The sequence below is a fragment of the Furipterus horrens genome, unplaced genomic scaffold (assembly GCF_987537825.1).
Source record: "Furipterus horrens unplaced genomic scaffold, mFurHor1.1.pri manual_scaffold_10, whole genome shotgun sequence".
Lineage (NCBI taxonomy): Eukaryota > Metazoa > Chordata > Mammalia > Chiroptera > Furipteridae > Furipterus > Furipterus horrens.
In genome coordinates, this window is record NW_028327180.1 from 39,433,795 (window position 1) to 39,451,231 (window position 17,437).

The 17,437-nt window shown below is 49.1% G+C and overlaps 1 protein-coding gene and 1 non-coding gene across 2 annotated transcripts; both read right to left on the bottom strand.

Annotated features, from left to right (window-relative positions):
* Window positions 1-123: 123 nt before the first annotated feature.
* EEF2 (eukaryotic translation elongation factor 2) lies at window positions 124-9,515 on the bottom strand. The gene is made up of 15 exons (XM_090289332.1): window positions 9,421-9,515; window positions 8,243-8,457; window positions 7,305-7,486; window positions 7,009-7,220; window positions 6,294-6,472; window positions 6,001-6,106; window positions 5,384-5,497; window positions 5,009-5,147; window positions 4,649-4,844; window positions 3,711-3,969; window positions 3,158-3,265; window positions 2,058-2,411; window positions 1,572-1,754; window positions 1,354-1,486; window positions 124-832 (listed from the first exon to the last, which is right to left on the bottom strand). The coding sequence occupies exons 1-15, from the start codon at window positions 9,421-9,423 to the stop codon at window positions 639-641; spliced, it is 2,577 nt and encodes an 858-aa protein (XP_090145458.1). The 5' UTR covers window positions 9,424-9,515; the 3' UTR covers window positions 124-638.
* On the bottom strand, window positions 6,546-6,610 carry LOC149999685 (small nucleolar RNA SNORD37). The gene has a single exon (XR_016513837.1). It is a non-coding gene; the product is annotated as a small nucleolar RNA SNORD37 (small nucleolar RNA).
* Window positions 9,516-17,437: the final 7,922 nt, after the last annotated feature.

Genomic DNA, 17,437 nt, shown 5'->3' on the forward strand with positions numbered 1-17,437 from the left:
CTCAGTTACCCAACCAGGGCTACATTAACTTCTTGTATTATAGTATTACCTTTGGCCATGTGTACACACTGGCATGCCTGAGCCCACCCCAGCCTGAGTAAACGGAGAAGGAAGTTGCGTGGACACAGTCACCACCATAATCAAATTTATTATTCCAATGGCACTAATACAACTGGAGGTGCTCATGGTGACATTGCACAAAATTTCCTGCCTTCTAGCTTCTGTCCAAACAGAAATGTCTACCTGCTTGCTCCTTCCCCCATTCTGGGGGAAAATCCACAACGGGCCATTTACCCAAATAAACCTCTTAATGCGTTTAATTATTTTTTGGACATTTGAATTTCCCTCAGAAATTAAAGGGGGGGGGGGGTGTTGAGTATCCCATCCCACCTCCCCCAACAGCCAAATAAGTTCCTGCAGCCGGGGCATTTCTGCGGCCTCTGAAATCTTGAAATAAATATTGAAAGAAACAGCATCAAGTGTTCATGTTGAGTGATGGCACGAAGTGGCCCCAGAACCTGCCAGGCGAGCAGCCCTGGGTCTGGACAGTCTTGAGGTGTTGGAGAATGAGGGCTTGTGGTTGATCGTGAGCCAGTGTGGGGGGCGGCACCTGGGTGGCAGGCTGCAGGGAGGGCAACCTACAATTTGTCCAGGAAGTTGTCCAGGGCCGGGATGCCTTCCTTTAGGCCTTTACGTTTGCGTGTCTCGGCCACCACCTGGCTGGGGCGGCTAGTGTTGTCAAAGGGGTCTCCAGGCAGGATCTGCCAGTGGTCAAACACACACTGCGGGAAGGCCTGGCCACCTGTGTTGGATCTCAGGTCAGCAGTGAAGCCTGTGGGGAAAAGCAGGTACAAAGCTCACTGCGCAGCCCAGCTTGGTGCCTTAGCCAAGCCCTGAAGGTGGGGACATTCAAATACACAGCAGACAACCCAGGTCAGATTGGATGTTAAACCACTAACCCTGCTCCTCAGCCCAGCCTTGCTGACTCCTACTTAAAAAGTGAGGCAATGCTGCCCCACCTAAGTCTCCATCTGCTCATGCTCGGGATGGACATGACCTGCTTACCTCTGCCAGCCTCAATCTTAAGGTCTCATTGAGTCATATATCTGAGAGCCTACCTTCCCCCAAATTCAGCAATTCAGAGGTTAGCAAGAAGTGAGCCACCTCCTCCTCCTATACAACCATGCTGTTCTCACCTCCCAAATGGACAGGGGAGAGGGAAGCAGTTTGCAGATCCCATCAAATTCACTTTGGGCCTTGCACAAGGGCCAAGAACTCAATTTGTCCTAGATCAGGCTGGCTGCAAGCGCAGCAAACAGTGGGTATCTTGAGAGCTACTCAGAGGGCACTTACCAAAGGACTCATTAACAGGTAGGTAGGCCTTTACCACAAACATAGGGGTGCCAGCCACCTGGGACTCCTCAAACACATGGCCCCGCTTTCTGTTCAGGACGCCATAGATACCACCAACCACTTGCTCTGGACACTGTCAGACATTGAAAGATTATTAGCAGCTTGCTGGGTGGTACAGGGATCAGTAGCATCAGGGTGACTAGGCCTACCTAACATACCTGGATTTCAACAAGGTAGATGGGCTCCATGAGCCGGGGCTGGGCAGTCAGCACACTGGCATACAGACAGCGCCGGGCCGTGGGGATGATCTGGCCACCTCCACGGTGGATAGCGTCAGCATGCAGTGTTACATCATGAACATCGAAGCGTACGCCCCGCATGTTCTCCTCACACAGTGCCCCCTGGAGAGGAAGTAGGCCAAAACCACCATTAAGTTCCTGCCTCTACTGCAGCTCTGCTTCTGAGAACATGTCAGCCACCAAGTCTCCAACCACAGGGACCCAGCATGTTGCCTTGCTCAGATTCTCTAGGATACCTTTCCCAAGAGGAGGACACCAGCCTCACTTTCTAACACAGAAATGAAGACAGGTGACCCCCAAGGATCCCTCCACAGGTCTGCACAGTTGTGTCCAGACCTGTACCAGGACCCTACTGATAAAGAGACTGATAAGATTTATTAGCTAGATGGTCAAGTGACCCCTTACCTCCTTTGTGGCCCACTGGAAGCCAGCCACTACGCTGTCCTTGATCTCGTTGAGGTACTGTACACCCTTGGTGATGTCAGTGAGGACATTGGGCCCAGTGCCATCAGGCCCAAAGCACCAAATCTTGCGGGCCTCAGCCACATCCCACTCATACTTCTCAGCCAGGTATCGGGCCCGCTGCTTGAGTTCCTGGCGGGCCGACACCTCACCCTTGTCAATGTCCTCAGCCAGACCATCAGGGAAGGGCCGTGCCTTCATGTACAGCCGGTTGTGCTTATTGGGGGACTTGGACAGGCAGAGCACATTTGACTCCTCGCTGACTGTTTCACGATAGGAGACAACTGGGTCGGATTTCTGCAAAAGGAGTGTTGAGAGTCAGGCCTGCCTGCAGGAGGTGGTGACCAACCAGGATAGAGATCTTCTAATGAGACTCAGGAAACAGATTGGCAGTGGGCATAAAAATAAGAATGATTTGTTTGACCTGGTGACACAAAGCCATGCATATCTAACTTCTGCATAAATACAAGGTGCAGCTCTTCCCTTAAAGGCAGCTGCCCACTGCCAATAGAACTGACTAAAGAATCATTTATCTTGTGAAATTCCATGCAGTATTATCTGGAAAAAAGGAATATGCCAAAATCAGACACTGGCCTGATACAATTTGGACATTTATATAAGTTTTGTTACATGAAGACAACGTGAAAAAGCAGTTAAAAAAAGAAAAGATCTCTATGAGTAAAATGAAAAGTTTAAGGGGCTTAACAAAGAGAGAAATAAATAATAAAGGCCCAAACTGGGAAACCCAATTTTGTCAGAAAGCAGAGATTGAAAACCAGAGTGCCAGCAACTGGGCCTAAGACCGGCTGCTAAATGTCTGCACTCTTCAGAAGCTTCTGTTTATAGAGTATTTGGAAAGCAGACTCATCCCTCTCCAACCTCAAAGCTGTTAAGGTTGTGTGTGAACTGCTAGTTTCACAGTGAAGTCACTTTATCTGGCAGGCATGAGTGGAAATGGAAGGACTTCTCTAAGCCCAGCCAGGACAAAGGCCTGTCATCTCTATATGCCCCGCCACCTTGGTAATGGGGACAATGTGCTTCACCTTGATAGGAATGCAGGCATGGTCCTCCTCCAGGTCCTTCAGGCAGATCTCCAGGTGCAGCTCACCAGCTCCAGCAATGATATGCTCCCCTGACTCCTCAATGATGCACTGAAAGGGGCCGCACATTAGCCCCTGGGCATCGAACTCAGAGAACTGCTTGGGGTACCCAGGGGATTGGGAGGGGGAGAGTAGCAGGCTCCAAGCATCCCTTCTAGCTGGAGATTTTTGGGGAAGTTGTCAGGACCCATGGGAGGAAGCAAGGGGTCCTGTGAGGCTTTTTTGCTGGTTTTCAGCATTAACAACCTAAAAAAAAAGACCCACAGTCTATAGCCAGCCTGTAGAATTCCAAGGCCAGCATTCCTGTACAGTAAACTGTCATGTAAAGGGCCAGCAGCTATATAAGGGAAGGAGTACATCTAACACACTTAACTTTACAAACAGTTCCAAATGGAAATTCCTACTTTTATGAGAAGCCACCCAATCTTTCCAGCTCAGCCACCAACATATCAATCCTGCAGGTGGTGGCAGTGCCTCCTGCCAGGGTGCTGCCCACCTGCACCATGGGGTCTGACTTGGCCAGTCGCTTTAAGCCCTCCACCAGCTTGGGCAGGTCAGCCGGATTTTTGGCCTCCACGGCGACCCTGACGACAGGGCTCACGCTGAACTTCATCACCCGCATGTTGTGGGCATGCTCGAAAGTGGTGATGGTGCCTGTTTTCACCAGGAACTGGTCCACACCCACCAAGCCCACAATGTTACCGCAAGGCACATCCTCGATGGGCTCCACATAACGGCCCATCATCAAGATTGTTCTAGGGGAGACACAAAATGCAACAATGCAACACCACTGTGATCCCAAGTCCCTGACTGGCTAGAAGACAAGCCCCCTTTCTTCTAGAGTCTGTGCCATCCCTCCTACATTGAGTGGTGGTGTCAACCCCTCAGGGTGTCAAGCTTTGGCTCTACAATGTAACACAAGTGACTGTCTCAGTGAGATCCTGGCTCCTATGTATCAAGACTGAGTGCCACCTGCCATTCCTACACCCCCCAGGCAGGAATCTACACACCTGACCCAGAGCTAAGAAAAGGCAGTGTGGTGCAGAGCGGACCTGAAGAGCCAAAGGAGATGCAAGTTCTTGTCTTCCCCAGATTAGGGTTAGGGGGTGGGGACTGACAGAAGACTGATGATTCTGGAGTCAGCACCTGCTTTCTGTGCATGTGACAAATTATGCTGCCACTGCCAACGTTCAGAAACTCCTGCATCTAACTCAGAGCTGGGGTTCTACCCTGAGTATTAGTGGGGGATTGGGGGGAACAGCGCCCTGCTTCCTGGTGTGCTTTACCCAGACAAGCTTCTCTGAGTTGTGAGGAATCAACACTACATCCTGGTAGCACTTCATGTAACACTAAACTCCTACTCCAGCAACTTGGAGCAGGGAAGGGACAGATGGGACCAGCCTTGGGTCACAAGTGACTAGCCAAGCACTTCACCTCTGGATCGGCTTCAGGTATAGGTCCTCCTTCTTTCCGGGTGTGTAGTTGGGCCCCATGATTCTGACTTTCAGGCCAGTGGACACCAGCCCTGAGAAGACACGGCCGAAGGCGTAAAACCGGCCTTTGTCAGAGGTCGGCACCATTTTGGAAATGTACATCATAAGTGGCCCTTTGGGATCACAGCTTTTAATGCCTGAGGAGTAAGAAAAGAACCTATCAAAGGAGAAAGCGTAATTCCCTTGGGGGCTCAGACCTCCAGAATCCTGAGACCTTAGGCTTGACAATGAGCAACATCCCAACCACACAGCCACTGGCTGCTCTGGGGGACCTACCAGCATTTGGGTGAACCCCACATACCCATGGCTGCCTCATCGTCGGGGGGCCCCTCATACAGAAGCTCACAGCGGTACTTCTGGGCTGTCACAGGGGAGGGCAGGTGGATGGTGATCATCTGCAGCAGGGCATCGCCAGCAGGCAACCAGCGGCGCATCACAGCCTATAGGAGGGAACATGAGGATCAGGAGGGGGAACTCTGGGGTACCCTTGACCCTCAGCATCACATGCTCATCAACGTGGCTCAGATGCCTGGTCCTCTAGAAGAGACTGTGCAAACACCCGAGGTCTCCTGTCCACCCCTGCTGGCAACTGTGCTACAGCTGGAAATGCTTTCAATAGCGGAGCCAGGACCCACCACTGGCAGGGCCCTAATGGGGAACCACCCCTCATGCTCACCTTCAGAAGTGGTTTGCCTTCTTTGTCCTTATCTTCACTGTCCAACTTGATATCCAGTTTTTCGATCAGTTTTGCTGTCTCCTCTTTTTTGAAATTCATGATAGCGTCAAACACCTAATATGCGGGGAGGAGGGCAGCTAAGTGGGTTTGGGAACATTGCTGGAAAGCCTACGGCCACGCAGAGCAGAAAACTGCAAAGCCACAAAATCCTCACCTCACCACAAAGGACTTGACCCTGACTGAAAAAGTCTTGGAGACACCTCCCAATAAAATTGAAAAAAGCCTATTCTGATTTATAAGCCATGAACATGCTTTAACTCACAATCACTTAACTCAGAGGCTGGCAATACTAAGTCCAGATCTTCTTGCCTCAGCTCACCTAACCAACCCCAGCCTGAGATGCCAAGTGTCCCTACTGTACAGCCCTGCCTATCTCGTCAGTTGTCAGGGAGAAGCCCTGGGGACTTCACCCTCACTGTGGTGCTGTCTCACCCTTCTCCCAAAAGGCTTCTTGGACCTGGTCCTACTCAGCCCAACTGTATCTTGCCACAAACAGTGGGTCATATGGTGGGTCTTCCCAGAGAATGCACATCCATCAAGCACATACAGCAACTCACCTTGAAGATAGGGTCCAGAATAAGCTGGCAGAATGTCCGTGGCAGCTTTTTGCCATCAGGGCTGGTGGCAGACTTGCTGAATTTTCCATTGGCTGGATCAAAGTACCTGGTAGAGAAGGCCCAACCCAACCAGTTTAGGGGGATCCAGGGTGACCCGGTGGACCACGGTAACATGGTTGGGCAGAATGACCCCACAAACACCTGGTGGTCCTAAGCCACATCATCAGCTCCAAGTCCCTGCCCCCCTCGCAGGTTTGTTGCAGAACGCCCTGCTCCTACCCTGCAGCACTCACCTGTCACCCCACAGTTTCTTCATCATGTCCTCTACTTTCTTGGCCCGCTCAGCAGGCCCCAGCTGGCCCTCACCCTTGGCGGCAAATTTGGCCACATACATCTCTGCAAACTGCTTCAAGGTGAAGGCCCAACCATGGAGACCAGACCCAAAGCCAACAGTCCCAAGGACAGGGTCAATCTGAGAAAACGAGAGATAGCTATCAATGGAGACAGATAGAAACTGCAGCTACCAAGTCTCTGGGTGCTGTGGGCCTCAGACATCAGATTTCTTCAACTGCCTTCAGGTCAAAGTGAAGAAATTTTAGTCATCATGTACAGGATGCCCAACTCTGCCTCCCTCCCATCCACCAGCAAGACAGGAAAGGTAAGCAATAACCCAGAGAGCACTGCCCCCCCAGAGCCTGTTTTAGCAGGCAGAGTACTCCTACCCCACAGCCTCCCTAAAAACTCAAGTACTAGATGAACTCGGTTCCAAAAACATTCCAGCTCCCTTGTCACCTCAATATTCCTGGAAAACCTACTTTCAGATGGCCCCAAGAAGCCCCAAGGGACGAGACTTGTGGTTCCCCACCTCCTAGTAGCCCCCAAGAAGGTCACAGCCCTTTCAGTCTATGGGGAGAACGCAGCCCACCCAGTGGAAAGGATGGGGGGGAACGCAGTGGGATAGACAGGAGCCTGTCAAGAGACCCCGACTATAGCTGACAAGCAACATACCATGATGTTTCCCATGGGGCCACTCTCGCCCTCTCCATAGGTGGAGATGATGACGTTGACGTTCTCCACAATGCGCTGGAAGGTCTGATAGAGCTCCTCTGGCTCCAGCTGTAGTTCCAGCAGAGCCCGGTCCATCTTGTTCATCATCAGCACAGGCTTGATGCGCTCTGCGATAGCCTGCCTCAGCACCGTCTCTGTCTGCACGCACACACCTGGGGGTAAAGAGAGGTTTTTCATCAGCCAGAGGGAGGACATCCTTAGGTTCCAAACTAAGCATAAGGAAACCTGCTGCTTACCAGATACACAGTCCACTACCACCAAGGCACCATCAGTGACACGAAGGGCTGCTGTCACCTCTGAAGAAAAGTCCACGTGCCCAGGGGAGTCAATGAGATTGATAAGGAAACCGGAACCATCCTTGCTCTGCTTGATGAAGTTCAGGTCATTCTCTGAGAGCTCGTAGAAAAGGGAGATGGCCCTAAGGAGATTGGGACAGGTTGGCTAAATGGAAGACCCCCATCTAATCTCCTAGCTCTGCACTGTCCTCCTGGGATTCCTGCCCAAGGGGAGTCAGGAGAGGTGCCTGTAACCCCTAAGCAAGGCTGTGATGTGGTAAAATAGCAGCTAGACCCACAGCCCGGAATGGACACTGCACTATCTCCTCCCCCTGCATTACTCATCCCTAGAAACTCTGCCCATGTCCCTAATAGCTGCAAAGGCCCACCTGTCAAGTCCCTCACCTGGATCCTCCCTAGCTCAACACACCTAATTCCAAAAAGTAACTACATGACCAGAAACCCAGAAGGCTACCTTTCCCTGCCTCCCCAACTGAAATGAGTCTCAGAACAGAAAAGCAAGGAGAAAATCACAAACTCTCAAATGAAAATAAATAGTATCTTCAGTCACTTCACTTTGGGTTCTCACCCTCATTGACAACTGGAATCAGGAAACTATCATTAGAAGGGCACCAAGGGCAGGTTCAAGAGCATCCGTAAGATGCCCGTAGCACCCTCTCAGACATTGCCCCTTCCACCCTAGAATGGATTACCACTGCATTAAAGCCCCCTTCCTCTGCAAGTCCCAATACCATCCCCATCACTGTGTCTCTCCCACTACCTGCAGAGCTTCCTAGGTCCTTCTCTCTCAAGAGTTCAAAAATACAGACTCCTCCCCAGAAATCTCAGAGAAGTTGAGCCTGTGGTCTGTCTCTACACCAAGTTCTCAGCTCACTCACGTTGACTTGATGGTGATGCAACGTTCCTGCTCGTCCTTCCGAGTGTCAGTGAAACGGGTCTCCCCAGCCCGAGCAGAGGCAATGATACCAGCCTTACACACCAGGGAGTCCGTCAGTGTAGACTTGCCATGATCCACATGGGCAATGACTGACATGTTCCGGATATTGGCTTTCTTGTCCATGATGGCCCGGATCTGATCTACTGTGAAGTTCACCTGGGTGGCGGAGGGGTGAGGCTCAGGAGGGACCAGGACTTCAGGAACCAGTTTGGCATTGCGACTTCAATCAGCGTACTGCCAGCACCACCGCCCAGAATGGGATGATCCCAGTGCAACTAAAACTCCCCCAGCCTCTCTGCTGATACCTCTTTAAAAATGCCACTTGTCCCACCTTTCAAAACCCAGATTTCCAGTTGTCATTCAGAAGTGACAACCAATTTCCTGTAGATGGGGTTATGTGAGTGTTCAGCTAAAAAACATGGAAGTATAAAGCTCCCTCCACCCCCACCCCCCACACTGCCACTGGGATAGCCGCCTCATGCTTTACCCAAACAAAAGGTTCTTTAAAACCCAAGGTCACCCTTCTGCCTGGAGAGTAAAACAGAGCCAGCCACCCCTAAGGTTCCTAAACATGCCACCCACGGTCTAGGGGGAAGCCTACGCACTGTAAAGCCTCCACCTCGTGGCTCCGAGGTCGGCTTTTCACAATTGGGCAGTACAAAAAGAACATGAAACCAGGCCACCGTTAGAAAAATAAATTCTGGATTTGGCTTTTCTCGTTATGTCATTTCTCTGCCGCCACGGACGCCGGCAGAAAACGAACTCAAACACCCGACCGGTGGGTTACGTAAGGCAGATCCCCCTCTCCTCGCTGCCTTGGCGGCACCCTCCGTTACAGCGTCTGCCACATCATCATAACACCCAACCCCGCCTCCGCCCCAGCCTCAGCCGAGTAAGGAGGGCCGCAAGGCGACAGCGCCTCACGAAGCGGAGAAAAGGCTCGGCGAGCACCAAGGCGCAGACATGGCGGCCGCCGCTTTCCTAGCCACAGGCCCGCCAGCCGGGCAACCGCCATGTCTCATTCCTGTCAAGGAAACTCCTGCACTCCAGTCCCAGCAGCGCCGGCCCTACAGAGGCCCCGCCACCGTTCCAGGCCACCAGCCTGACAGTGCTGCTTACCATGGTGGCGGATGGCGGTGGATTCGCCCAGGAAGATCCGAGCGAAGAGTTTCGAGGCCAGGATGCAGCGACAAGAGCGGAAGAGAACGCTGACGTCAACACCCGACCTTTTATAGACCGACGCCTGTTGGGCGGATCATATGACCGCGCAGCGGGGGCGGGACGAAGTGATGCCGCGCGCACGCGCGTGAGTATGCTCTCCAAGTTAACTCTTTAGGCGCCGGCTGAGGTGCTCTTGGATACGAGATCTGCATTCTGCACCTGGATTTCCGCGGATCGGGGGTCGGCCCCCCATCTGGGTGCACGCCTCTGAGATGCAATACCCAGGTTCACAAAACGAAGAGCGCCGTTTTCGCTGAGAATATTAATCGTAGCAAATATATCAACTTGCAAAATGCCAAACATATTAAAAAGCACATTACAATGTGGATTGTACCAAAATCAATTTTCTGGTTTTGATATTATGTAAGATGATACCACTGGGAGAAGCTGGGGAAAGAGTACTCGGGACCTCTGTACCGTTTTTGAAACTACCTGTCTATAATTATTTTAAATAAGCTTTTTAAAAAGCAGGTGCTCTTCACTATAGGTGCATATATACCTACGCTATAGGTGGATATATCGGTGAACAGAACACCTTATTAGTTCCACAGTTTTACGTGTAATCTTACACTAGTTACTCGGATTGCTCTGTGCCTCAGTTTCCTCATTAGCACAATGGAGGTACAGTAAGCAGTACTATTTACGCGTTTGGGGAGAGTAAAATTAAGTAAATACACATAAATGGACTAGTGCCATGCCTGACTCAGTTCTTAATACACGTCAACTATTTTAATTAGCTACTATTGCTATTAATAAGGCATTTATTTCAGTGATTGGTTTACCAAGACTCAAGCACAGGGCTAAGTGCTTCTTTTCGAGCGGCGCAATTTCTCTGTACATTTCACTTCTTCTCCAGGGAGAGGCGCAAGAAGACTGTTTTGCATTTGTGTCCTCATCTGACCCCAAGAAACGGTTGTATTTTAGATCTTTGGCTGGAGGGAACGAATCGGCATTCATTTCCATTATCTTTATCCCTTGTAAAGAGCCCAGCTCAATGCCTGGAACACAGTAGGCGCTCAGTAAATACTTCTCACACCAATGAATGATATTCTTATTAGCGCAAGTAAACCCCTTTCAGTGAATCTTCCGCTAAATTCACTCTGTCAAAAGGAGAGGGACTGCAGTGTTTTTCCTCAGCTGGGAAAAGGGGGAGACTTACGTCAGCAAAAAGAAGATGCAAATTTGGGTCTGGACACTATAATAAACCTGTGTATTTCTCCCACTCTCTCCCCCTCCGCAAATGCTTTGCACATTTTGCTTTGTAAAGTCGTGTCCCAGCCCTGATTTCCTTTAATTAAAGATTGCGCCCGGATCCCTGTGGCTCAGTTGGTTGGGCACCCTTGGGTAGAGCAAAAGGTCGCCGGTTCCACTCTGGGTCAGAGCACAAGCCTGGTTGCATGTTCAGTCGCCGGTCGGGGCGCGTAGGAGAGGCAAGAGATCGACGTTTGTCTCTCACGTCGATGTTTCTCTCCCTCTCTTTCTCCATCCCTTCCTCTCTCTAAAAATAAGTAAAAAAATATTTTTAAAGGATAGCTATCATCATCCTGCATTTAACACAGGGGAAAACCAACTCAGGAGTTTCTCAATAAGTATTTTTTTTGAGGCTCAGAGAGACAAAAGGAGTGGCAGTAGATATCAATCCCACGGACTCAATCTGAGGTCTTTATTTATTTATTTTTATTGAATGATTTGGAAAGAGGGAAAGGGAGAGAGAGATTTGTTGTTACACTTACTCATTAATTGATTGAATGGATGTGCTTTGACCTAATATTCACCGGCGTCCTTGATGTATGGGGAAGACGCTCTAACCAACTGAACTACCGAGCCACTGCCTCATTCTGGGGTCTTTAAACACCTACACCTGTGTTCCTACAACGTTTTGTGTTAATTTTACAAGGGTAAGCACCTACGCACCATTTGACCAGTTTTCAACAATAGGCATCCAGTTTCCCATTCTTAATAAATTTCTTTCATCTTAAAATTATTTTTAATCTTTAAATGCACTGAGCACCTACTGTGTGTGCTGGACTCCATATTAGGCACTTCACAGCAAATTGGAGCATTCCAGAAAAGGTTTCAAGAGAAGGTTGAATTTGCTTTCAAGTGAATAGATTGTTTACTTAGAAAATTTAATTTAATATAAGTAAGTTGCAGAAGCCAGGGGATTTAGGGAGAATAGGGAAAATGTAAGTCATCTCTCCACAACCCGCCCCCCCCCCCCCGCTCCCCTTCCCTTCACGGAGTTCTTCAGGCCCACAACCTCACGGAAGGAGCCATCCCCAGATCCACGTTTAGCAGAAGCCTGCGGAAGGCGCGGGGCTTCAGCACAGAGTAAAATCAGCCACAGCGTGGTTCAGGGACTGCGATAATAAATACAGGCGAGGTCAAGGGGTATGGTGGTGGGGACGGGCGGGGAAGAATCAGGCGGAAAAGTGACCTCTACAGGGAGGCTCCGCTGCGCATGGGCTTCCTGCGGCGCAGGGAGGGCGCAGAAGCGGCTACAGCGGCCCCTACTGACCAGCTACGCTCACTGCAGCCCCTTGGATTAGATGCGGTCACCACCCTTTAAACCAATTAATTCACCTAAACCTCCCTACACCGTGGGCTTTGGGTGGGCTTATTTATGCAGAAGCAAACTGGGGCTCAGAGAAATTAAGTCCACCCAGCTAAGAAGAGCCAGAAACCATTGACTGAAAAAGGCATGATTTAGGGGTATATACATACACATAGTGGAATTTATTCAGCCTTGAAAAGGAGAAATTCTGACAGGCTACAACATGCATGAACCTTGACATTATGCCCAATGAAATAAGCCAGTCACAGAAGGACAAATACTGTGTGATTCCATTTATAAGCTGTCCCTAGAGGAGTCCAATTCAGAGAGAGAAAGAATGGTGAGTGCCAGGGGCTGGGGGAGGAGGAATGGGCAGTTAGTCTTTAATGGGGACAGTGTTTCAGTACGGAAGATGAAAAAATTCTGGAGATGAATAGTGGAGAACTTTGTGCAAGAATTTCAATGTATTTAACCTTAATGCACTAAAAGTGTACAATTAAAATGGTTAAAATAAAAAATTTTTATGTTATGTATATTTTACCACAATAAAAAGGGCATGGGTTAATCAGGGAGCAACTTTGCCTCATTGCTATTTCCTACATGTACTTCTGATTTGGTTGACCCCAACTAGACTACCCGAGTTTAAATTCTAGTTCTTCCCTCACCAGTTGTGTGACCTTGGGCAAGTTACATACCTTTTTGAGCCTCAGATTATGCATTTAAAATCTTCAAGAGAAAACCACAGGCCCAAAATGGTGTCACTCACACTAAAAGCCCATGACGCCAAACCTAGATTTAATACCTGATCTAACTGAATTTTAGCCTTTCCCAGAAATGTAATTTTAATAAACCAGTCTGGAATTTTCTGGTCAAGCACTTTAAAGTAATCTTACATGGGTCTTCTCCATGCACCATAGAAAGAAGAAGTAATCTGCATGGTAAAAATGCTCCCCCTTCTCTTCCCCAAAGAAAAGATGCCCTGGCCCCAAATAATCCTTTCTTTTCTTTTGTCCATATCCCTTGCTCCATCCTTCTTCCTATAAAACCTTCCATTTAAAAAAACATTTTTTATTTATTTTTTAAAATAATTTAATTTGTTTGTTTATTTTTAGAGAGAGGGGAAAGGAGAAAGAGAGGGAGAGAAACATCACTGTGTAGTAGCCTCTCACTCGCGCCCCCAAGCGGAGACCTGACGTGCAACCTAGTCATGTGCCGCGACTGGGAATCAAACCAGTGACTCTTGGCTCGCAGGCCAACGCTCAATCCACTGAGCCACAGCAACCAGGTTATTTATTTGTTTTAGAGAAAAAGGAAGAAAGTAGGGGAAGAAGAGAAAGAGAGAGATTGATTTGTTGTTCTACTTATTTATACATTCATTGGTTGCTTTTTGTATGTGGCCTGACCAGAGATTGAACCCACAACGTTGGTGTATTGAGACAGTCTAACCAAATGAGCTACCCTGCCAGGGCACAACCTTCCATTTTGTACATCAACTTCAAAGTACCATTTTACTTGCTACCTGATTCATGAGTCACTTAAAATAGAGCCAATCAGATCTTCAAATTCATTCAGTTGAATTTTAGTTTTTAACAAAAATATCAAATAATATTTCCCTCTGTGCATAGGGGAGCATATGAGTGGAGATCTCAATACAAAGAACCCCTGCCCTGGCTGCTGTGGATTGAGCGTCGGCCTTCGAGCCAAGTGTCGCTGGTTCGATTCCCAGTCAGGGCACATGACTAGGTTGCACGTCATGTCCCCAGTTGGGGGCGCGTGAGAGGTAACCACACAGTGATGTTTCTCTCCCTCTCTTTCTCCTTTCCCCTCTCTCTAAAAACAAACAAATAAGTAAATAAAATTGTTTTTTTTTTTAAAAGCTATTTGGAGTTTGTGATCTTAGTCATTAAAAAACAAACAAACAAACAAAAAAAGAACCCCTGCCCTGGCTGGTGTGGCTCAGTGGATTGAGCGCTGGCCTTCGAACCCAAACGCCTGCGAACCAAACAGTTGCCGGTTTAATTTCCAGTCAGGGCATATGCCTGGGTTGCAGGTCAGGTCCCCAGTTGGGGGTGTACAAGAAGCAACCACACATTGATGCTTCTCTCCCTCCCTTCCTCCCTCTCTAAAAATAAATAAATAAAACCTAAAAAAAAAAAAAAAAAAAAAGGACCTCTGTTACATCCTGCTGTAAGCCTTGCCCTATATCAGTGGATCTCACCTGGGAGCGACTCTGCCCCCAGGAGACACTGAGTGGTGTCTAGGGAAATCTGTGGTTGTCACAATGGGAGTACTCCTGGTATGGAGTGGGTAGAAACCAGAGATGCTGCTCAACACCACATGGTGCCTGGGCTGCCCCGCCTCACAGAGAATGATCCTGCCCTGAATGTCCACGGAGCCCATATGTGATTATTATTTTTTAATAATATGCTCAAAATTTTTTGAGTGTGTATGGTATTCATTCATCCAACATTTTAGTGTGCAGCGTCTGTCTGCTGCCAGACATTGACTGAGAGGCTAGAGACACAAGACACGCATTTCTATCCTGTTAGAGGTAGGACCATGCCTGGAGAGTTAAGAGAAATAGGAAGAATGCCCCTGAGGTTGCAAAAAGAGTGGGGGCGTAAGCAAGGGCAGAGAGGCGATGAGGGTAGATGTTGTAGAACCTGTGGGCCTCGGGAAGACTGGCTTTTACCCCAGGGAGGTGGGATCTGTAGGGCTGTGTGGTTAGAGGAAGGGTGGGACCTGACTCAAGTGCTCGCAGGCGCCCTCAGGTGGCAGTCTCTAGGACAGCCTTGAGGGGGGGCAAGGGCAGAGGGGACAGTGCTGGTCCAGGTGGGAGAAGATGGGGGCTGGACCCAAGTGGTCCTCATGGAGTGGGTGAGAAGTGGGCTGATTTACAATAGATTTTGGACGATGGAACAGACAGTTTTGGCTGATGTGTTGGATGTAAAGGGTGAGAGGAGAGGAGTCCAGGCTGACTTTGAGATTTTGGCCCAGTGAAGTTGAAGGATGGAGCTTCCATCAGCTGAGAAGGCAAAAGGAGAAGGTTTGGAGGGAAAGATGGAAAGAAAGCTCAGCGTTAGCGTGATGCGTGTGAGACAGGGTGAGATCCCACATGCAGACACGAGGGTAACTGGACACGGAGTTCCAGAACTGAAAGGGAGGCCGGGTGCTGCAGGGGTAGGTTTCTCAGTCACGTTAGGATTGCAGAAGGTGGAACACATGTTCCCAGGAGTCCATTTATATGATATGTGCATAACAGGCAAATTCTTAGAGACAAATAATGGATTTGTGGTTGCCAGGAGCTGGGGAGGGGGTTAGAGAGTTACTGCTAAGGGGGATATCATTTCCTTTCGGGGCGATAGAAATATTTTAAAATTATAATGTGGTGTCCTCGGTGTGGCTCAATTGGTTGGGTGTTGTCCCACAAAGTGAAAGGCTGCAGGTTTGATTCCTGGTCAGGGCATATGCCTAGGTTGTGGGTTCTGTCCAGGTCAGGGCACATCCAAGAGGCAACCAATCAATGTTCCTCTCTCACATATTGCTTACTCTCTCTTTCTCCTTCCCTTCCCCTCTCTCTAAAAATAAATTTAAAAAATATTTTAAAATATTTGAGTGTGATGCTATCAAAATTCTTCACATGATTGTAAAATTAAAGCAAACCTCTTGCCCTTGCTGGTGTGGCCCAGTTGTTCGGAGCATCATTCCATAACCAAAAGGTTGCAGGTTCCATTCCCAGTCAGGGCACATACCTAGGTTGCAGGTTCTACTCCCGGTTGGGCTGCATATGGGAGGCAACCAAGTGGTGTTTTTTTCTCACATCAATTTTTCTCTCTCTCCCTTTCTCTTTCCCTAAAAGTAATAAAGGTGGGGGGAAGGTATAAGGGGACTAAATATAATGGAAAAATACAATAAAGATTAATTTTTTTTAAAAAGCAATAAACGTGTTTTTGGATATTTAAATTGGTGGACTGTTAAGTAAATAGATTGCCCTCCCTAACGTGAGTGGGCTTCATCTAATCCAGCGGTTCTCAACCTGTGGGTCGCAGCCCCCAACCCTTTCACAGGGGTCACCTAAGACCATCAGAAAACACATATATAATTACATATTATTTTTGTGATTAATCACTATGCTTTAGTTATGGTTGGGGGTCACCACAACATGAGGAACTGTATTAAAGGGTCGCGGCATTAGGAAGGTTGAGAACCACTGAATTCTAATCAGTTGAAGGCCTCAAAAGAACAAAAAGATTGACTTCTATCAGGAAGAAATTCTGCAGGCAGATGGTCTTCAGACTTGAACTGCAACTTCAGCTGTTCCCTGGGTTTGCATATTCAGGTGCATATCTTTCTATGCACTTCTAGTAAACTTGGTAAGTTACTTAACCACTCAAGACCTCAGTTTTCTCATATGTAAATTGGAACCAATAACAGTACCTATTTCTTGGGGTTCCCTGGTGTGAGAGTGAAATGATAACATGTTAAGTGCTAAAACAGGCCGTGACACTTAGTATTAGCTGTTATTATCATCATCCTTATTGTTATTTCCTTGGGAAGTGGAATTGGTGGGTTAAAGGTTGACATACTATTTCCAAAGGCAATCAACTCAGCCATTTTCCACAGTGGCTCCTTTAAATATTTTGTTTCTCTTTCTCGTTTAAAAGAAGAAAAACTAATCACCTGGAACAGGTAGAAAGTTTGAGCTCCGTTGCCTGTGGGCAGTGGGGAGCCAGAAAGAGGTCTTAACAGGACTAGGTTCCCTTTACGGCAGATTCCAAAGGGTTACTGTGGGTGAGGAGGCGGATAGAGGGGGTGGCGGTGGGGCGTCGCACGTAGGGTAGTGGGATACAGAGAAGCTCCGGAGGTCCTACATTTCTCCACCTGGGGCCAGACAGTGGGTGCAGAGCTCGCTCCGTCTTTGCCGCGCCAAGACCCGGATGTGCAGTGCTCGAGGCTCACGGCCCGCCAAAGCTGCATCGCGCCTCGCTGCAAGGCGCCGCACTGCACTCACTGGCGGTCGCTGTGCTGGGTTAACCGTCTCCTCCCCTGACATTGCCCGCCGGGCGTTCAGGAATGCACTTGGTCACTGTATCACCTAAGGGGCAGCGCCTGGCTACATTGTGGTAGCCGCCCCGCTCCTTCTTTCCCTCCCTATACACTACCCAGCGCTCGTCCTCACGTGTGCTAAGCTCATACCTCTTTAAGAAGCTAGACTCGCTCGGGGGTGGGCGTGGTGGCCGTAGCAAAGTGGGGGGGGCAATGTCGGGCCTCCCAGATTGGCCCAAGGCCCGGACGGCGGCTACAGGCCTGCGCAGTGCGCAGCGGCGCGCACCGTCCAGGCCCGGGAGAAGGGCGTGCGGG

Bases quoted from the DNA above. Each gene is read 5' to 3' on its own strand.
- EEF2 (XM_090289332.1), bottom strand. The intron at 5,498-6,000 runs GTGAGTTGCTGT...CCCGCATATTAG, and splicing joins TTCTGGACCCTATCTTCAAG to GTGTTTGACGCTATCATGAA. The intron at 3,266-3,710 runs GTGGGCAGCACC...GGCCCCTTTCAG, and splicing joins AGTCAGACCCCATGGTGCAG to TGCATCATTGAGGAGTCAGG.